The sequence below is a fragment of the Vanacampus margaritifer genome, chromosome 4 (genome assembly GCF_051991255.1).
Source record: "Vanacampus margaritifer isolate UIUO_Vmar chromosome 4, RoL_Vmar_1.0, whole genome shotgun sequence".
Classification (NCBI taxonomy): domain Eukaryota; kingdom Metazoa; phylum Chordata; class Actinopteri; order Syngnathiformes; family Syngnathidae; genus Vanacampus; species Vanacampus margaritifer.
The window spans coordinates 22,167,505-22,186,621 of NC_135435.1; the positions used below are offsets into that span (position 1 = coordinate 22,167,505).

Below are 19,117 nucleotides of genomic sequence, written 5' to 3' on the forward strand. Positions count from 1 at the left end.
TTAAAAGCCACAACCCCCCCAATAAGCTTCTATGAGACGTCCCTTTCACATGTTGTTGAAAACTTCAGATTGCCCTCGTGGTGATGAATATACAACGGTAATACTTTACATGTGAATAAGGTCAAGTCAAACTAAAACATACAAAGTCCATAACAGGCAGGCCGCAGCTGACATTTGAACCCAGAACCTCAGAACTGTGAGACAGACATGGTAACCACTAGCTACCACATAGACGACACTTAATGTATTTGTTGCATTGTTATTATCCAGTGTTTTCTGAATGAATCCAAATAACAACATTGTGTCTCATCTCCCTTGCCTTGCTAATAAAATAAGCCATTTGCAGTAATGTAGCTGAATGTTAATCGTGCACACAGGGATCGTTGACTTTTGGACATATGCTTCTGAAAACATAATTCTTTTTAATAAGGCACTATGTTCTCAGCTTTAGTTTCTACCAAAGAGCAACTGGCCGATTTTCTTTGTGCTGGAAGAAAAGTTTCTTCTGCAACGAGTTTAAACTCAGTGAAGTTAAACGTCGTGATTGGGACAAAGCGCTGGGATTTAATCCCATGTGGCGGGATTACTTTGTCTCTTTAGCCGGAATTTGTTGGCAGAGCTCCAGTGTTCACAGCTTCACACTTTCACACGCAGGGGGGAACACTTGCCGCTAGATAACACTGAGCACCAGGGGGCAGCAATGAGCATGATGTCAGGGTGGGTTAAGGGGTGATTTTACCTTTGACCCCTTACAGCAGGCTTTTCTGAGGGGGGAACAAAACTATTTGGCCTGTGGCCCTTTTATGAAAGGAGGGGAGAGAAATTCCAAGGAATCCAATCCTAAGTAAAACGACACTTTGACAACCATTGAGTGACATCTTTTCAGTTTTAGGACAGCAAAATCTTGACCCTGAAATGGATTACTTTTCAAATTCCATTATTTCCTTTGGGAGACATGGATGAATTGTGTTCAATCTCAGAGATTCAAAAGTATTCAGTACACGACTTTTTTTGATTTAACGTCCCACACTTTGCCGACTGAGCCACTATCATTCATAACAACTGGACACTGATTAAAAAAAAGGATCTTTTCAGAAAACTGACATTGATTTTTGGTTGGCAAGCTTTGCAGGACAAGCTGATGATTAAACTTCAACTTCCAGCTATTACATCATCATGTAAACACATCAACTATATCGGCACCAAAGTGGTCGCCATGTGTGTGTTTGTCTGTGAAGTTGAAGAACAGCTGAGAGAGGACAATATCTATTAAGTCTTTTTTTTTTTTTTTCAAGATGCAATGCATGTGTGTGGGAATGTAGCAAGTCCACCAGGGACCTATCAGAGCTCGCAGCCATTCATACATGTCATCTCATATCATTTACAATCAGAACAGTGTCCTTTTAATGGTTTTAATGGTCGTAATACGTGCAATATGACTTCACCCCGTCTCCCTGTGTCAGTGTCAGCAAGTGCCCCCACTCTTTGGCCCCATAGCTATCACATTGCAGCTATTTGCCCCCCCCCCGCACCTCCACTTGAGCAAGCAAGATAATCCATCCAACCAATGACCTCTTTTCTAAACTGTTTTTTAGTGAGTATTTTACCCGGTGAATCCCAATCAAACATGATCATGGTTTCATATATAAACATATGGACTGAAGTATTGGGAAATATGGCTGTGATGCCAACAAGGGGGCGCAAGTAGGGTTCTTGGACACATTGTTGACCGTGCTCATAAGTCGTTGCTTAATGACGCAACAATGCTATGAATAATCAGTTTTCAGAGATTGAAGTAGACATGAACAGATATGTGCATGTGGATTTCTGTTCATGTCCACTTCAATCTCTGAAAATGTCAAAAAAAAAACATTGCCACAGTATTTTGGATTTTATGGGCCTTTTTCTCACCATAGAGTTGTGCTCATAAGTTTACATACACACCCTAGGGTACATACAGTAAACGGAGGAATGCACATTTTTCTTTAGCTTTGACTAAAAAGCTAAAATTATGCAAATTTGGCTTCATACAGTAGTGCTCATAAGTTGACATACCCCTAGGGTATGTACAGTAAACTTATGAGCACAACTGTGTATAGGTAAAGTAGAAATCGAAGTATTCTTGGTAATACTTAAATTAAAAAATGAACCATCATTTATTTTTTCCCACGCGGTATGACTACACATTTTGGTCAACACAGAGCATGTGTAGATCGGACGCAGTAATCATTGACTTTTCTGAGAAGCTACTGTGATTTGCCATGTTTGGTGTTATATAGAAGAAAAAGAAACATTACCAGTGTTTAAGGTAATTCAAAGTTTTTTTTCAAAAATCCACCTGTGGGACCTCTTTCTTTGCAAATATCTCATATTATAGCGTGGAATGCCGCGGCTAATATATACTTTAATTTAAGAGAAAAAAAGTCTTAATTTTGTAATAGAGTAACCACTTCCAAAGGGTCAGAATAAGAGACAACCCTCCATCTTTGTGTTAGTGGAAAGCATTTTATCACAGATATGTATAAAATGAGTATTGAGAAACTCATATCGCTAGCTTGCTAGTAAACTAACCACTTCACGATCAAAAAAAGCACACAAAAATGTGAATTAATTAGTCATTGACCTCTGAATTTCTTTATCTATTTTTTATTTAGTGTACCTGCTGATATGCTCATCTAACATACAGATTCAAATCCCGAATCTCTGAACTGTGATGCGGGCATGCTAACAACTAGCCAATCATAGTAAAAACCTCAAAGTATGCTTGTTTTTGTTATTCATCCATTCTTCCATAATGAAGACAAACTTAAGATGGGAAGAAAAACATGTTAACATTTACTTTGGCAGGCCATAAAGAGTGAGGTTAAATAGGCCGATGAATGTCAAAAGCTGTTTTTTGAGGGTTGTCGTTATGGAAAGCAAATTGCTGACCATATGTTGCCGCTTACAATTTTGTTATTTCCATTCAAATCCGCACCCTCGTTCACATTCCTGTGCACGGTACCACTGGGAAAAAGCATCAAAGCAGGTGGCTTGGGTAATGCGCTTTCACAGATGCGATGCGAGATGTGTTGCTTTTCTTTTTTCCAGCAAAGAGGAGAACATCCGCTCAATGTCAATGTGAAAGCACTTCAGCACCGACCTCTCAATGCGCTGATCAAATCTCCCTCCATAGATCCGCCGCCGCGGATTTAATTCAAACACCGCACGTACACAAACAGACTGAAGGTCACTCGTAATGGTCTCGGAAACCTTTCCCTTCACCATGACTACTTCCCGGCACCATCCGCCGCCCCTGCATTCACACGACCGATCCCCCCCCCTATCCTCTGCCCCCACCCGCGTTATTGTCCCTCAAACAAGAGCTCCTTATAAATAGGCATGTGACAGCTGACAAAAGCGCGGGCATCCGCAAAGTACACGGTCTCATTTTACACAAAGCTAATGACTCAATAAAGACTACCTCCTCAGAGCCGCTAAACAAAGAGGCCCTCCTTGCAGGGACCATTAAAAAGCTACTGTCTGTCCTCTTGTCCCATGGAGGGACGAAGATCCTCCACCGAGGGACGAACACCTGCGGATATTCTTTCATAACCTTCCTGACTGTTGCGTTTGAAAGAATGCGCGTGTTGCGATTGAAGTCTTTGTCGCCGTACACGGTGTGCCTTGCGTCTGTTATGCAATTACAGTATAGTGCAACTTCCATAGTTGAGCACATTCTGTTCTGTGGTGCTGTGACAAATTTTCCCATAGGAAATAATGTCACAGGAACCAATTTGGTCTCCAGGTTAAAGATATGTAATGCATTCATGGATATACACTTTCATCAACATACCACAATAATAATAAAACATTCTATCACATTTTTCGACTCGTTTTTTGAGTGTCTCGTTTTTGCACAATTTGCTGTTCTCTAATGAGGCTCTCTAATGTTCCAGCTCATGTTGGAGAGCCCTTAAGTGGGATGCCATGCCCCAGCAGACCATGAGAGGTTATTGTCAGGCTGTAATTGATGCTCAAGGGCACATGATGAGTTATTGAGCCGCTGAAAATGTTGAACATTGTTGTTAACTTTTGTTTCAATGAATTGTTTGAGATGAGGAAATCACCAGTCGATCCTTCTACTTAAATGTCCTACTTTCGTCATATGATATCACCGTAGCGCAAACTTTGGACATTTCCCATAAATTCGACCTGAAAGATGAAAATATTCCAAACTTTTTCTGAGTAGTATCTGACTAGAGGTGGGCATTTTACAACATTTTGCTGATCCGTCATGGGCAACCGTCCGTCATCATCTGTCCGTTATTTTTTTCAAGCCATACCAAACTGTAGTCATTAGTCGTGTTCATCAGTCCGACTGTCCGTCATGTTATTTTAACCACACTTCCGTCATTGCTTTTCCTTGCCACTATTTTAGGACTGACAGACAGAGGTGGGACATTCCGTCAGTCTGTATAAAACGGTCAACTGTCAGTGACGGACTGCCAGCTCTGCTATTCAGTTCTCTCCATTTCTTGGGGCATTGCATACTCACCAACCAGCATTATCAAGACAAAACTACCAGAATGACAATTTCCTGCTTCAATATGCACATCACATACACGGCGGACGGCCACTTACTCGCCAGCAGCACATTGACAGTCCGGCTGGTCAAAGCTCCATGTGCGCTGGTGCTCACACAGCTGTAGCCTCCCTCCAGACCCTGAGGGGGCGCTGCACCTTCGGAGGAAAGCAGCAGGAGGAGGGAGCGGTCGTCGACATGCCGGCGGGCGTCGCTCCCATCCGGAGGGAGGGGCCGGCCTTCATGCAGCCAGGTGATGTTGAGCGGCGTGTCGCTGGCCCCCAGGTTGCAGTCCAAGGTGAGGGGGGACCCCGGCTCCAACACTACATGGCTGGGTCCGGCCCCGCAGCTCAGCTCCACTGAAACGGGCTTATCTGTGAATTGAGAAAGGGAATCATGAATGAATGAATGCTTACGGTGGTGCTATCATCACAAACAGTCAGAGCAATTTAGCCAGTCAGAATTTCCGGAAAAGGCACAATGGTGAACGGATAAACGGACTAACTGTACGTTAAGCCTGCGAATATAATGCATATAACGCCTAACTATCAGCCAATTTTCACCAATCAAGAACTGGAAGAAAGTCCTGGAAAAGGCACAACAACAATTTGTAATCAATCCATGCGTAAGCCGCAAACCGATCACGGTAATTCGAAACCATTTCAAAGTATCATGCATTGCTTGGAATGACTTGTTGCTTTATCGCAACCATTTTATTAGTCTTCATTTTAACTCAAACGTCACCATTTTTCCCTTCACTGATTAGATTATTGCTGTTTTTGGCTATGGGGCAATTTGTCTTTTCATAGCAGGATGGAGTCAATAGTGCTGGCAGAACACACACACAAATACGCACGCATGGATTGGAGGGTGGCGCATTCCTGAGGTGGGGTGTATCGCCAACAGAGAGCGAGTCGAGCGAGGAAGCCGAGGAGGAGGAGAGGGAGGGGCTTTGGGAATGAAACGGGCACAGGCGCTCGGAAAGGATTTGGATGTCAGCAGCAGAACATTAAATTTAGAGAGGGCAAGTCCAGGAGGCAGAGGTGTTGGGAGATGAGTCACGGAGAGATTCAAAAGCGCCACTGGAATGAGATTTTGCACGTATTATTTATGAATATAGGAATTCTCTTATCTTAATCCTATTTACGAATGCACTGACATGAACTGGAACTCGTTCCAGGGTAGAGGTTGAGACCAATTCCTCCAAATATGGTTTCAGTTTATTCTTCATAAATAATACCTCAATCCCATGTGAATAGCAAAGATTGACCATATCCGTTAATAAAGAAGGTTTTTAAATAGATTGGTCTATCTTCTGGTTGGATGAGTGATCGGTTATCTTTTTTTCAAAAACGGCTTCAAAAACCCACTTGGGCTCATTACAGACTCTAACGTCCATAAATCTGAATGAGAATTGTCATTTGCCTCTCTGTCGGTCGGTCTGTCTGTCTGTCTATCTATCCGATTCCATAAGTCAGGGGTGGGCAATTTTGCTCCTCGAGGGCCAGAGTCCTGCAGGTTTTAGAGGTTCCTTCCTACAACACAGCTGATTCCAATTAACAGGATCATTATCAGGCTTATGCAGAGCTTTCTGATCATATGAATCATCTGTGTTGGTGAAGGCAAAATAACCATGGTTTGATATGTCCTCATGTAACCTCTTATATAAGGATATGTTGTTGTCCTGAACTGTTGTACGAATCCAGGTGCCCAACAATTTGTAAATAAAGGGCGGAATCAGCCTGGGAGTGAATGCCTTGTTTATACTACAGTTTTCCCTGCTTTGCAAAACATGTTTTCGAAAGTGTCTGAGAAAGGGCTTGGCTAGCCCGGTTTCTCACGCTAACGAATAAAAGACGGAGCGGCACGCTGATGATGATCATATTATACTGCTTAACGTTGTAGTGTATTGATTGCTGTTCGCGGGGAATAAAAGGCGCCATTATTCTAGCAAAGTGAGTTGTATTTATTGCTGTTTGCGGGGAATAAAAGGTACAATTATTCTAGCACAGTACAGGTGTTGATTACTGTTTGCGGGGAATAAAACGTACGATTATTCTAGCACAGTACAGGTGTTGATTACTGTTTGCGGGGAATAAAACGTACGATTATTCTAGCACAGTACAGGTGTTGATTACTGTTTGCGGGGAATAAAACGTACGATTATTCGAGCACAGTACAGGTGTTGATTGCTGTTTGCGGGGAATAAAAGGCACCATTATTCTAGCAAAGTGAGTTGTATTTATTGCTGTTTGCGGGGAATAAAAGGTACAATTATTTTAGCACAGTGCAGGTGTTGATTCCTGTTTGCGGGGAATAAAACGTACGATTATTCTAGCACAGTACAGGTGTTGATTACTGTTTGCGGGGAATAAAACGTACGATTATTCGAGCACAGTACACGTGTTGATTGCTGTTTGCGGGGAATAAAAGGCACCATTATTCTAGCAAAGTGAGTTGTATTTATTGCTGTTTGCGCGGAATAAAAGGTACAATTATTTTAGCACAGTACAGGTGTTGATTACTGTTTGCGGGGAATAAAACGTACGATTATTCTAGCACAGTACAGGTGTTGATTGCTGTTTACGGGGAATAAAAGGCACAATTATTCTAGCACAGTAAATCAGTCTCTGTGTATTCATTGTTACCGCCGATCACTCACGATCCTGCATAAAAATATAAAGGTGAAGTAGTGTTTTCCACAAAACATTTGGAGAAGGGAAACATCCAAAACCTGCAGGACCCGAGTTTGCCCACCCCTGCCATACACGGCATTCACATAATTTCCTGATTTGCCTTTAAATGAATTGCATCTGACCTTCATAGCTCAGTTGGTTTATTTCCCGGCTTTTTGAGAGTGCTTCTTAATTTAGTTCGGTAGGAAACATGCGGATGGCAGAGAAAGACAGAAAGAAAAGGAGGGGTGGATGAGGATCTTGGGATAAAAGGTCTTAATGACCAAAGTGGGAGATAAGAAGGAGCTGAAGACTCAATATCTGTGACAGGCAGCCAAAACGTGATTGGTTTTCATAAGGAGTGAAGTTAAGACAGGTAAAATGGACTGTGCTGGAATTGCTTTAAAAGTCCACTTAAACACGCACGGTCAGGTTTAAAGCCGCTATCTTGTGCTTGTAAGACAGCCAACCAGGTCATTGGGTTTATCCACTGCTGCACCCAGAACATGCATTTTCAACCATTACTGCATCTTCATCCATTATGCACCAACAGCTGTTATATTATCTCAACTTTGAGGAGGCGCTTGCATCAAATTTCCTAAAAGTTACTAATTTACTGATCCACATTAATGAATCGGCTGTTCTCTCTACCCGAGATGGATGGCCTGTTTTATTTTATGGCCTATTCAGAAGGGGAAAATGAATCTTTATGAGAAATTGTGACACTTCTGTCTCTTGTTCCTCGTTTATCTTTGAATGGAATTATATTGTTTTTGCATAATCCATTGTCAATTTATTGTCATGGTAGTGACGAACAGTTTTCACAGCGGATGAGAGTGGAACATTAAAAAGAACGGGGGAGACCATAAATTCCGATTATAACAAATGTTGGCCTTCTTTTTTGTGGGGGTATTAAAAAGCCTTGATATTGGGACAGAAAATTAGAAGCGGACTTTGACAAGGTGGAACAAAACACTACATTTAAAATGCAACTCTGTCAAACATGACATTTTGATATCAGATTTTTATTCAACGTCATAAGTCATCACTTCATGTCAAGGAATATAAAAATGTGATCTACTTGCATATTGACCAGAACCATCAAAATCGCATTAACCCTTCTGCACCACACTTAGACCTTATTTTACCTGGTCTAATGTCAAGGCTACTTTTTTTATCACTGGAAATTTCCCTCGGTCCGCCGGAATGCCCAGAAAGATGCTGCCAAATTCCCAAACACAAAAGATACACATGTCTGTCTATGAAAATCATATTTTCAAAATATATCCCATTATGTTACTTATATACTGCATATATTTATGGCCTAATTCTTAAGACAAAATCATCAGTTGATGCTTTTTTGCATGTTTTTGTACTTGAAATGTCCTCTTTGTTGTAGTTAAAAAAAATACTAAAACACAAATGATTGTAAAATAGTCAAATGTTCTCCCTGTAATTCATATCTTTGTTGTTGAAAGTTATTTTAGTCATTATATGTATTTTTAATTAAATGGCTGATTTAATGCTGCTGTTCTGGTTGGCAACAGTTTTAAAATAAGCGTAGCAGCATCTACGAACAATATAATAACGGTACCACAAAAATAACAGTTTCACATTTACCTAGGTTGTTTGTTTTTAAATGTGGCCTGCAAGTGTTAATGCTATCTCAAATGAAACATAAAACTGCGAAATGCTAACTGCTGATAAATTAGCCTATAAATGAACAATTCTCAATAAACAAAATAAACTAAACATGATAATATATAATTGGTTAAGTATGTTCTTTTTAGCAAAGTGCAACATCTCTAGAAGGATGAGAAGATTGGTCATCTCTGAGGGGCTCAGATCAGCATTGAGAGGAGCCAGACAAAGTGGCTCGGGCATCAGATTAGAATCCCTGAGGTGTTCAGGGTACGTCCTGGCTGGAGGAGGTCCCAGGGTCAACCCAGAACAAACTGGAGAGACTATGTCTGAGTCCAGGTTGTCCTGAGAATGCCTCATGATTACCATGGAGAAGATGGACGAAGTGGCTGGGGAGAAGGAAGTCCAGGCTTCCATGCTTAAGCTGCTGCCCCCGTGATCGACCCCAGATGAGCGGAAGATGGAAGGACGGCAGTTTCAAGAAAGATTGAAAGTGTAACGAAAACCGATTTGAATCAGCATTTGGTCTTTCATCAGAATGTTTTTAGGGAATAGTGTCATTTTGTATTTAAATGACCATTCCATGATTTATTTGCACATTTAGTGAGGAAAATTTAGAGTTTGTTTTGAGTTCTTCAGTTACACAACTATCGTGCCATACTATCTTGTATCAATATATTATCACAATATCATATTGTGAGTTATGACTTGTGTGTGTGCATATATATATATATATATATATATATATATATATAAGGGGTGTGCCAAAAAAATTGATTCTCATAAGAATCGGGATTCTCATTTAGTACGATTCAGAATTGATTTTAAATGTCCAAAAATCGATTTTATTTAAATTATTTTATGCTGTCTTCCCTTTGTTTGTGTGTGCCTTTATTTGGAGCGCTGTTCATGTTGTACCCAATTTGGCCACTTAGGGGCAGTGCGGTTCCACGCAGTCTAATACACTGTTAAGTTGTAGCCACATTAGAGAGTAGAAGGAAAAAAACACGATCAAGTTATTCCAATAAAAGTTGTTTTTTTGCAGTGTGGAGCCGTTCTTTTGAGTGATAAAAGTGCCGCGAGTAGCGCGCTAATTAGCATTAGCGAGTCAGACTAGAGTAGACCATTACAATTCCTTGCACATCTATAGATTGAAGCAAAAATCATTGTCAATCAAATCATTTAGAATCAAAAATCGTTCTTAATCGAAAATCGATTCTGAAGCAAATCGCAGACCCAAAATCGGAATCAAATCGAATCGTGAGACATTCAAAGATTCCCACCCCTAATATATATATATATATAGCGCATTCTACAAAACTACTAATTTACTTTGCAAACACATTCTCCACACACGCACGCACACATTGATGTCCTGAATCTCTCTCTCTCTTGCTCTGGTGTTGGATTAATTACGTTAATGGGAGATGGAATTTTTCCCTTGATTAAATGAGGCCTGACCCCCTGCCGTCACGTACTGATGAAGAGGCTGGGTAATCCGCAGAAAGGCTTCACGGTGCTCTCACACACAGAAACACAAACACACACAATCACGTCATGGAGACAACATACACAATACGTGCATCCAAACTCAACTCAGCGCACTCATCTAAAGAGGATTTCAGAGGCGCATACGATCTTGTACAACACTCCATGGGTCCTCATCCCCATTCCAAATGCAGTAATAAGGTCTCATTAAGTCATTAAAACAACCATTACCCAGCTCAATGAGAACTTGGCAAAAGGCCTATATATGTTAGATTGGCAGTACGTGACGAAACAGAAAGAGAGCGTGCCAAAAGCTAGTTTAATGCAACCTCCCCACTTTTTTTGCTTGTTTGTCTCTTTTCCTGAAAATGTGGTTTTGCTAGTCAAATCCATACGAGTGGAATATAAATATAAAATCATACAAAGTAACTGTCAAATACTTCTTGACCTACAATAAGTGTATCATGTTAAATAAGACCATTAAAAAGGGCACTGTTCAACCTAGATGGCATACTGTGATTGACATGCCCTACTAGAAACCACCTGCGGCTCAAATGCTGCATATTCACAAATGTATCATCCAGAAAAAAAATCATATGCCCTGATTGTGTGAATATAAGCAACACACACACACACGAGCAGTATATTCGTTAACGAAGCCATTAAAGTGCACGTATACCCTCTCGATAAGTGCCAAATGTCCCTCAAGGAGAGAGCGGGGGTGCGGGATGGTGGGGGTCCCTTAAGTACTCATTTTGCCATTTTACACTCGACAAGAGGGGGATTGCTGAAAAAGGGCAGGTTGCACTTAAGCAAAAATGCAATGAATGATTCTAATGGCGCTGTGCCAACAACTTTATAAATGACTGCATAGGAATAAGATATCGCTAAATCAAACAATTAGGTAAAGGCCAAATATATATAAATAAAAATACTATTTGTATTTGTTTAATTTTCATCCCAAACGCAATCATTTAAATTGCATTGACAAAATAAATGGTGATTTATTAATTAAAGCTCACCAGGGAAATGATTACCAATGTTGTGGGAGTTACTTGTTGCTAGGCAGAATTTATAGGGAGCAACCCATAAGTATGGTGGCTGTAAAGAGTCAAAAAGGCTCAAAGCAAGACAAACCTTATGTCGTCTATGTAACTGTGCCCCTATAATTGCCCCACAGGTTAAATAAAGTTTTCTGACCAAGTTTTCTAACACAGTTGAGATAGTTAGTCCCTTTCTGTTAATGTATGACTTGGGTTCTTCAAAAGGTTTTAGGAAGCAGAGACCAGAGAGAAACCACGAGGAGGGGGACGGAGGGGGGGTAGTTCATTGAGAGTGACGCTGCCAAGTGAATATTTCACCGGGTCAGGCTCAGTGTCAACACACAACCCGTGGACCCCCCAGTGACCCCGGCGAGACCAAAGCTCAGGTTTCGGCAAGCCTCTAAAGTGGGACCGTACCTAACGTGCGCAGTGCTTTAAAGAAAAGCAAGACCACTTGAGATATTCACCGTCAGCACTTTAAACAGCTTTGCTTTAAGGCATCTGGTCTGCCAGTTTGCTAACTAGCAAGTTAACTTCTATAACATCTTTTTCTTTTAATCCTTTTTATAGTAAGTATCAAAAGTAAAGTCGTGATTCTTTAGGTTTAAACGCTAACTACTGTGACTTAACGATGAGTAGCTCATACGGCATTTAGTTAGGTGACCAGATTTTCAAAGTTAAAAACCGGGACACTACAATATCGCTGAAAACCAAATATACAATACATTGTCAAGATAACAAACGTGATCGCTAGTCAACTTGGTGATTAGTGTTTGTGTTTACCTCGTGCCTGTCCCGCATCGTAACACTGGAAATATAGTGCAAGAGAAACTCAGCTTGTGTTGAGTCTGATCGCATTAGGCTAGCAGAACTACATTTCCCATGGTTCTTAGACAAGGAAGCAGGAAGTAGTTCTAGTTTCCAGATGACAAAAACATGCCTGTTAGCGATTAGAAGCGGATGAGAATGAGAATACAATCGTAAATGTGAAAGTAAATAGGAAAGAATATAACCGTTAAATTCCTTTTAAATTTGTTTATCGTATGAGTTGTTAAGACAACTGTGTGAAGAAGAAAAAAAACAGGACTCGTGACATACTGCTGCATTCGAGCATAGTCGGAAGTCGGATATATCCAAGTTGTTTTTTCCCAGTTCTGACCAGAAAGCGTTTGAGGCGAAAGTAAACAACCAAAATGGCGGATGGTGATAAATTGTTGTTTTTTATTTTGGTCCTCAAAACTCATTTTGACCTCTAGCAAATGTACCTTCTCGCAATTTAGCATCATTTGTTGTTTTTGTCTTATTTAATAAGCATTCTACACAGTTTATAAGTTCACCGTATGATTTCATGCAGAAAGATAGCAGCATACTGTCATGTATGTTACATGAAATTATGTTGAATATTTATGAATGAGGAAAGCGTGAGTAAATTGTGGTTTACCATTGAAGGTCTGTTTCCAAAGGGGTCGCCATTGTAGGATGACGTCACTTGCAGTCCCATACACACTTCCTGGTTTGAACTCGGAAAAGTCAGATTTCCGACCATCCTCTAATGCAGAGGTGGGCATCGAGGGCCGCAGTCCTGCAGGTTTTGCGTGTTGCCCTTCTCCAACACAGCTGATATATGATCAGCTCATCAGCAAGCTCTGCATAAGCCTGATAACGATCCTGTTGATTGGAATCAGCTTGTGTTGGAAGTGAGAAACCTACAAAACCTGCAGGACTCCGGCCCTCGAGGACCGAGATTGCCCACCTCTGCTCTAATGCAGCATAAGGCTCAGAATTGAGACCAGTTAACCGGGATGTCTGATCACCCTAATTTTGGTGATTATTTCATATTTAGTATCTTTTTAAAGTTAAATCGCATCCACGGGTATGACTTTGTACTAATTACTCATTAAAAGCAAGGCATTGCAATTTCGCAAATTCCTCAATCAAAAAAGTAACTATCCAGGTGTAACCAAAATGTTATCCTTAGCCACAATTCAAAAATGTTTTGTGTAAAAAAAAAATAGAACATTTGTAATGTTGCTGCCCAAAGCCCGTTGGGATAGGCTTCTATAACCCTGATGAGAATTTTTTATCGTCCGTCCGTCCGTCCGTCTTCTTCCGCTTATCCGGGGGTCGGGTCGCGAGGGCAGCAGCTTTAGCAGGGAAGACCAGACTTCCCTCTCCCCAGCCACTTCAGCCAGCTCCTCCGACGGGACCCCAAGGCGTTCCCAGGACAGCCGAGAGACATAGTCTCTCCAGCCCCGGGGCCTCCCGCCGGTAGGACATGCCCGGAACACCTCCCCAGGGAGGCGTCTAGGAGGCATCCGAACCAGATGCCCGAGCCACCTCAACTGGTTCCTCTCAACACGGAGGAGTAGCGGCTCGACGCTGAGTCCCTCCCGGATGACCGAGCTTCTCACCCTATCTCTAAGGGAGAGCCCGGCTACCCTGCAGAGGAAACTCATTTTGGCCGCTTGTATCCGGGATCTTGTTCTTTCGACCCACAGCTCGTGACCATAGGTGAGGGCAGGAACGTAGATCGACCGGTAAATCGAGAGCTTTGCCTTTCGGCTCAGCTCCTTCTTCACTACAACGGACCGATACAGCGTCCGCATCACTGCAGACGCTGCACCGATCCGCCTGTCGATCTCCCGCTCTAACCTACCCTCACTCGTAAACAAGACCCCAAGATACTTAAGGTGCTTGAGGTGCTGATGATCCTCATCCCAACCGCTTCACACTCGGCTGCGAACCGCTCCAGTGAGAGCTGGAGATCACGGCTTGAAGAAGCCAACAGCACCACATCATCTGCAAAAAGCAGAGATGCGATGCTGAGGCCACCAAACCGGACCCCCTCAACGCCTCGGCTACGCCTAGAAATTCTGTCCATAAAAGTTATGAACAGAATCGGTGACAAAGGGCAACCTTGGCGGAGTCCAACCCTCACAGGAAACAAATTCGACTTACTGCCGGCAATGCGGACCAAACTCTGACATCGGTCATACAGGGACCGAATAGCCCGAGAATTTTTTATTTTTATTTTTTAAATCGATGGATGGACAATTATGTATCTTTTGCACTAACTAATGTCAATCCAAACTGTCCGTCTATAAAAACAGCCAATCTTTTCTCTTGTGTCGGATCTTGTTGGATTTGCAACGCTCCAACTGGAGGACTGAATGTTTCCCCTGAAGCCGCTGCGAGGCTATGATTCACTCAACAATGTGAACAGCTGCCCTATCAGGAGCGCAGACATTCCAGCTGCATTTCCTCCCATGACGAAACTTCAATGCGCTTCTCACAGCGACTCATCTTCCCTCCGAAGAACATCTTACGATCTCGAAGATGACCAATCCGACCGGCAGAAACTTTACCGAGCACTCGTGTTCTTTTGTTTTGCACGTTTTAGATTCCATTGCTGATGCTACTGACTCATACTGCAAAGCTTCAAAATTAAAATGATTACTATCTACTTATTGACTTCACAAGAGCTCATTTCGGCGGCCGTGGCTCAGGGTGTCGAGACGGAAAATAGTAAAAGTATATCCAAGTTTAAATATTTCTGCATTAAAGTCATTTGTCAGGTGGCGGAGTGAAACCGTCACTTTCCTCCGATGCAAGTTGGCGTGGGTTCGCTTCCCCGCCCGGGAGACCCTGATTGTGTGAGTGAGTGCAAAAACAACAACAACTTTGTTTCTTGCTGGTGACGGACGGTAGTCGAAAGAAAAACTGTGTTCGTCACTCTTTATTCCTTTACACACTGCAAACTACAATAGAATTAAGTATGCGGTGTTCCCTCATTTCTCGAGGGTGTTGCGATCCAAAAACTACCCGCGTTAATTTTATGTTTTTTTATATAAATTTTTTATATATATATACATTTCCTTTTAATTATTTATATATATTTCCTTTTAATTATGTATATTTTTCGTCTCCGGGCATTCCTGTTTCCTCCCACATTCCAAAGACATGCATGGCAGATTAATTGAACGCTCTAAATTGTCCCCAGGTGCGATTGGGAGTGTGGATGTTTGTCTCCGTGTGCCCTGCGATTGGCTGGCAAACAGTTCACCCCGCCTACTGCCCGGGATAGGCTCCAGCAAACCCCCACAACCCTTGTGAGGACTAAGCGGTTAAGAAAATGGATGGATGGATATTTTTTCATTTATTATATCATTTTTTTCGTTTTGGTATGATTTGGTATGAAAACTTTTCGCAAGAGTTTTTTCCATTTCCATCACCAGCTTGCTTTTGCGCAACTTTCCTTTTGCACAAAGGTGAGGGTAATGGAAACGCAGCTTTTTTTTTTTTTTTGAAACGCACCTATACTCTTCGACAAATAAAACCTTCTCGGAAGGCCGATTTTACACGCACGTCATACCACGCAGCTTGTATTTGATGTCAGCTGAATAATTAATTGGCCTTCTTATGGCTAGCGGAAGGGCAAATTCTGATGCGATCAAACTATGGCGGGCTCATGCATCCCCATTGAGTGCATGTGTGTGGGAACCAGAACATAAGTGGACAGAGGGGAAGCTAAAGAATGAGCGTGCGGGGGAATGGGGGGGGGGTGTACCGCTGCCCTCCTTCATACCTCCTGCTCTATGTACAGTGCTCATTCATCCCTGCCTGGCGTCAGCCAATCAGAGAGAGGCGGGGCCCCTCTTGAATGTGGGGCCTCCCAGAAGCATGGGGCCGCCGCACGGCCACGACAAGCATCGAAAAGTCACACTCAAACTAATTTAGACCGGATTATCCAGCAAAGGTAATGAAACCTGATGAATATGCAGTCGACAAACCTGACATTTAACTTTATTTTATTAAAAAGCCCCAAAGGGATATAAGAGGCCGCAAAGATAGGCGACAACATATGGGCGTAGATTCGAAAAGGACTAACCCGCCTCTTCTCCTTCTTGTCGCTGCTCACCGAGGTGACATGCACGGACTTAATAATGCCTCGGTGCATCTCGGCCCAGAATGATAAATGAGGCTGCGGTGTGACGTGCCGAATGCGCCGCTAGGGAACATATAGCAGTGACGGATCAACATTTGCACTATTATTGCTCTCGCATCTGCATGCGCGTGGCCACCTCCAGCTGAGCTCCTCCTGTACAAATAACTCGTTCCCAAGTCATTACTTTATATCAGGGCCCTCTCCATGCTCATTTAAGTGTCTTACTCCCCAGGAAAAAGTCATTCCTTGCAGCTAAATGTGGGTGTGTGAATGTCAGGGTAGTCAATGGCGAGCGCATACGGTTCGAGCACCGCGTGAGCAATTCGATTGTCTGCTCGGTGAAACCTTGTAAGAGAGAGGCGAGATAGGAAGGAAGAGCAAGGAAGAGGCTGCTGTATCATTTGACATGTAGGGTAAAAATGCATAGGTGTCGTATATTTTTAGGTTTCAGTGTACTTGAGGCGGCAGCTAATGCTATTCACGCGGTATCGCTGACATTTTTTGAGGAATTCTTCAGTTGGAAACATACAGTATAGGTACAGTGGCACAAAGACAAAGATGATCCTACTAGAGCTATCAAAACAAATCGATTAATTGACAAGTAATCGATTAAAAAAAATAATAAATCGACAAGTTTTTTAAAAATCGAATAATTGTTCGGACCCATTTTTTTAAATTTAAAACTGTCCAAATCTTCTGATTTCAGCATATCAACAATCATTGTTCACTGATTCCAGTTGTCCTCTACGAAAGAAAACTTTTGTAACGTTTTTACTTTGGAAAACAATGACTGAACTGATAACCCCCCCCTACCACAACCACCTTTTTAAATCACTATACGAATACAAAGTACAAAATAAACACCAATCGCTGGTTAGTAAAAAGTAATCAGGGAAAAAATGCTTTCGTAATATACTTTAATGCAAAATTAAAATGAATCTGGTTAGTCGAGTAGTCGATTGAATAATCGATAGATTACTCGATTCTAAAAATATTTGATAGTGACAGGCTGACAGCACGAGATCCTACCTTGGGCCAGTTAAGAGTCTTGATTGTTTGCTTTGTAAGATCTGGCTGGACAATTGAAATTAAAGTCGCAAAATTCTGGAAATTTACAAACCTTCCAAAGGAAGAAGAAGAAGAAATTCATGGGAGTAAATAAATGAACCAGAAATTTCCAAAATTCAAGGTTGGTGCTTAGGGAACTTAAATATGGCTATAGTTTGGGGGAAATGGATTTCATGATTATACAATGACGACTTCTCCAACAGTTTTTGTTGTTGTTTTTATTTTATTGGCCATCGCTTGCGCATCTGTTTAGGACAAAACAAAATGTTTATATTTATTCTGGAATATGATACTTTTCTATTAAATTACCCTCAATTGACAGTTAATTCCAAAAAATTCCCATTCTTTTCCATAAATTCTCACAATTCCCATGGAAAGTTTCCAATTTGGAATATTTCTAAAATTTGCCATTAATCCTCGATTTCCAAGAAATGTTCCTATCGTTTGCAACTCTCCCATTTAAATCTTTCCTTTTAAGTGTTTTTCACATTTTCTTTCTTCGGCAGGTGCTGCTGTTTTGGTTAGCAACTGACCTTATTTACATAAATTCTCACAATTCCCATGGAAAGTTTCCAATTTGGAATATTTTTTAAATTTGCCATTAATCCTCAATTTCCAAGAAATGTTCCTATCGTTTGCAACTCTCCCATTTAAATCTTTCCTTTTGAGTGTTTTTCACATGTTCTTTTTTCAGCAGGTGCTGCTGTTTTGGTTAGCAACTGACTTAATTTACATAAATTCAATATAAATCAATGGAACATGATACTTTTTTAAATTCTCACAATTCCCATGGAAAGTTTCCAATTTGGAATATTTCTAAAATTAGCCATCTAATCCTCGATTTCCAAGAAATTGTCCTCTCGTTTGCAACTCTCCCATTTAAATCTTTCTTTTTAAGTGTAATAGTGTATATTTACACTGCTTAAAAGATACGCAAAAAAATACTTCATAACGATGAGTATTGTCTGCGAATATTAGTGTACTTTGTTTCTAGGAGAGGATGGGTTGGTCAAAAGACATTTTGGTTCAACCATAAAGTTTTGGTCACGGGTTTAAGATGTAAAGTTGCACCCACTGTTGATTCATTTGATTCAAAAGCGTCACGAAATTATACAAGTACAGTACATACAATATATATAAAAAAGAAATGTGATTTACCCTTGGTCATAGGCAACAATGACAGCTCGTAAAATGACGACTGAGCGATAGGTACTTGCTGTAAACAACTTCACTCTACAATACAAAATCGTCTTTGTATGTAAGAGCATATTGAGGAGAATTAACTTTTTTTTTTTTCCAGGCATGGACAGTCAAATACCAAATGAAAAGATTTCCACTCGTACAAATATTGCTTTTCTTTGGCATTTAAAAAAATTAATCCAAGGAGACTTGAGTTCAAGTTTGAGTTTAGAATGAGAACGACTTTATTAACAGGGTTCAAACTGAGGCAGGTGTTATGTGAGTCTTTGCTCAATATATTGCTGGAGCCCCTCTCAGGATATTCGGTCAATATCCAATCGTGTAGTAATCCAATCTTTAAGGACAAAGCTCGAAATACCAATATCTCAACTTCTCATCAAAGAGAACAATTATCTTGTGAAGCAAACGTTATGAGAGAATCAGTACTGTAAATTACTAAAGGCTGTTTTTACATTTTCTTTCTTTGGCAGGTGCTGCTGTTTTGGTTAGCAAC

General features: G+C 41.2%; 1 protein-coding gene across 4 annotated transcripts in view; it reads right to left on the reverse strand.

Annotated features, from left to right (window-relative positions):
• Positions 1-19,117, reverse strand: part of igdcc4 (immunoglobulin superfamily, DCC subclass, member 4) — a 63,144-nt gene that overhangs the window by 28,325 nt on the left and 15,702 nt on the right. For 3 of the 4 annotated variants that reach the window (XM_077564684.1, XM_077564687.1, XM_077564683.1), the window contains exons 1-2: positions 12,853-13,022; positions 4,624-4,938 (exon numbers count right to left, since the gene is read on the reverse strand). In XM_077564684.1, the coding sequence (XP_077420810.1) occupies positions 4,624-4,938; positions 12,853-12,979 (442 nt within the window). In that variant the 5' untranslated portion in view covers positions 12,980-13,022. Of the gene's footprint in view, positions 1-4,623; positions 4,939-12,852; positions 13,023-19,117 lie in introns of those variants that run through there. The other variant, XM_077564685.1, reaches the window with a different exon arrangement.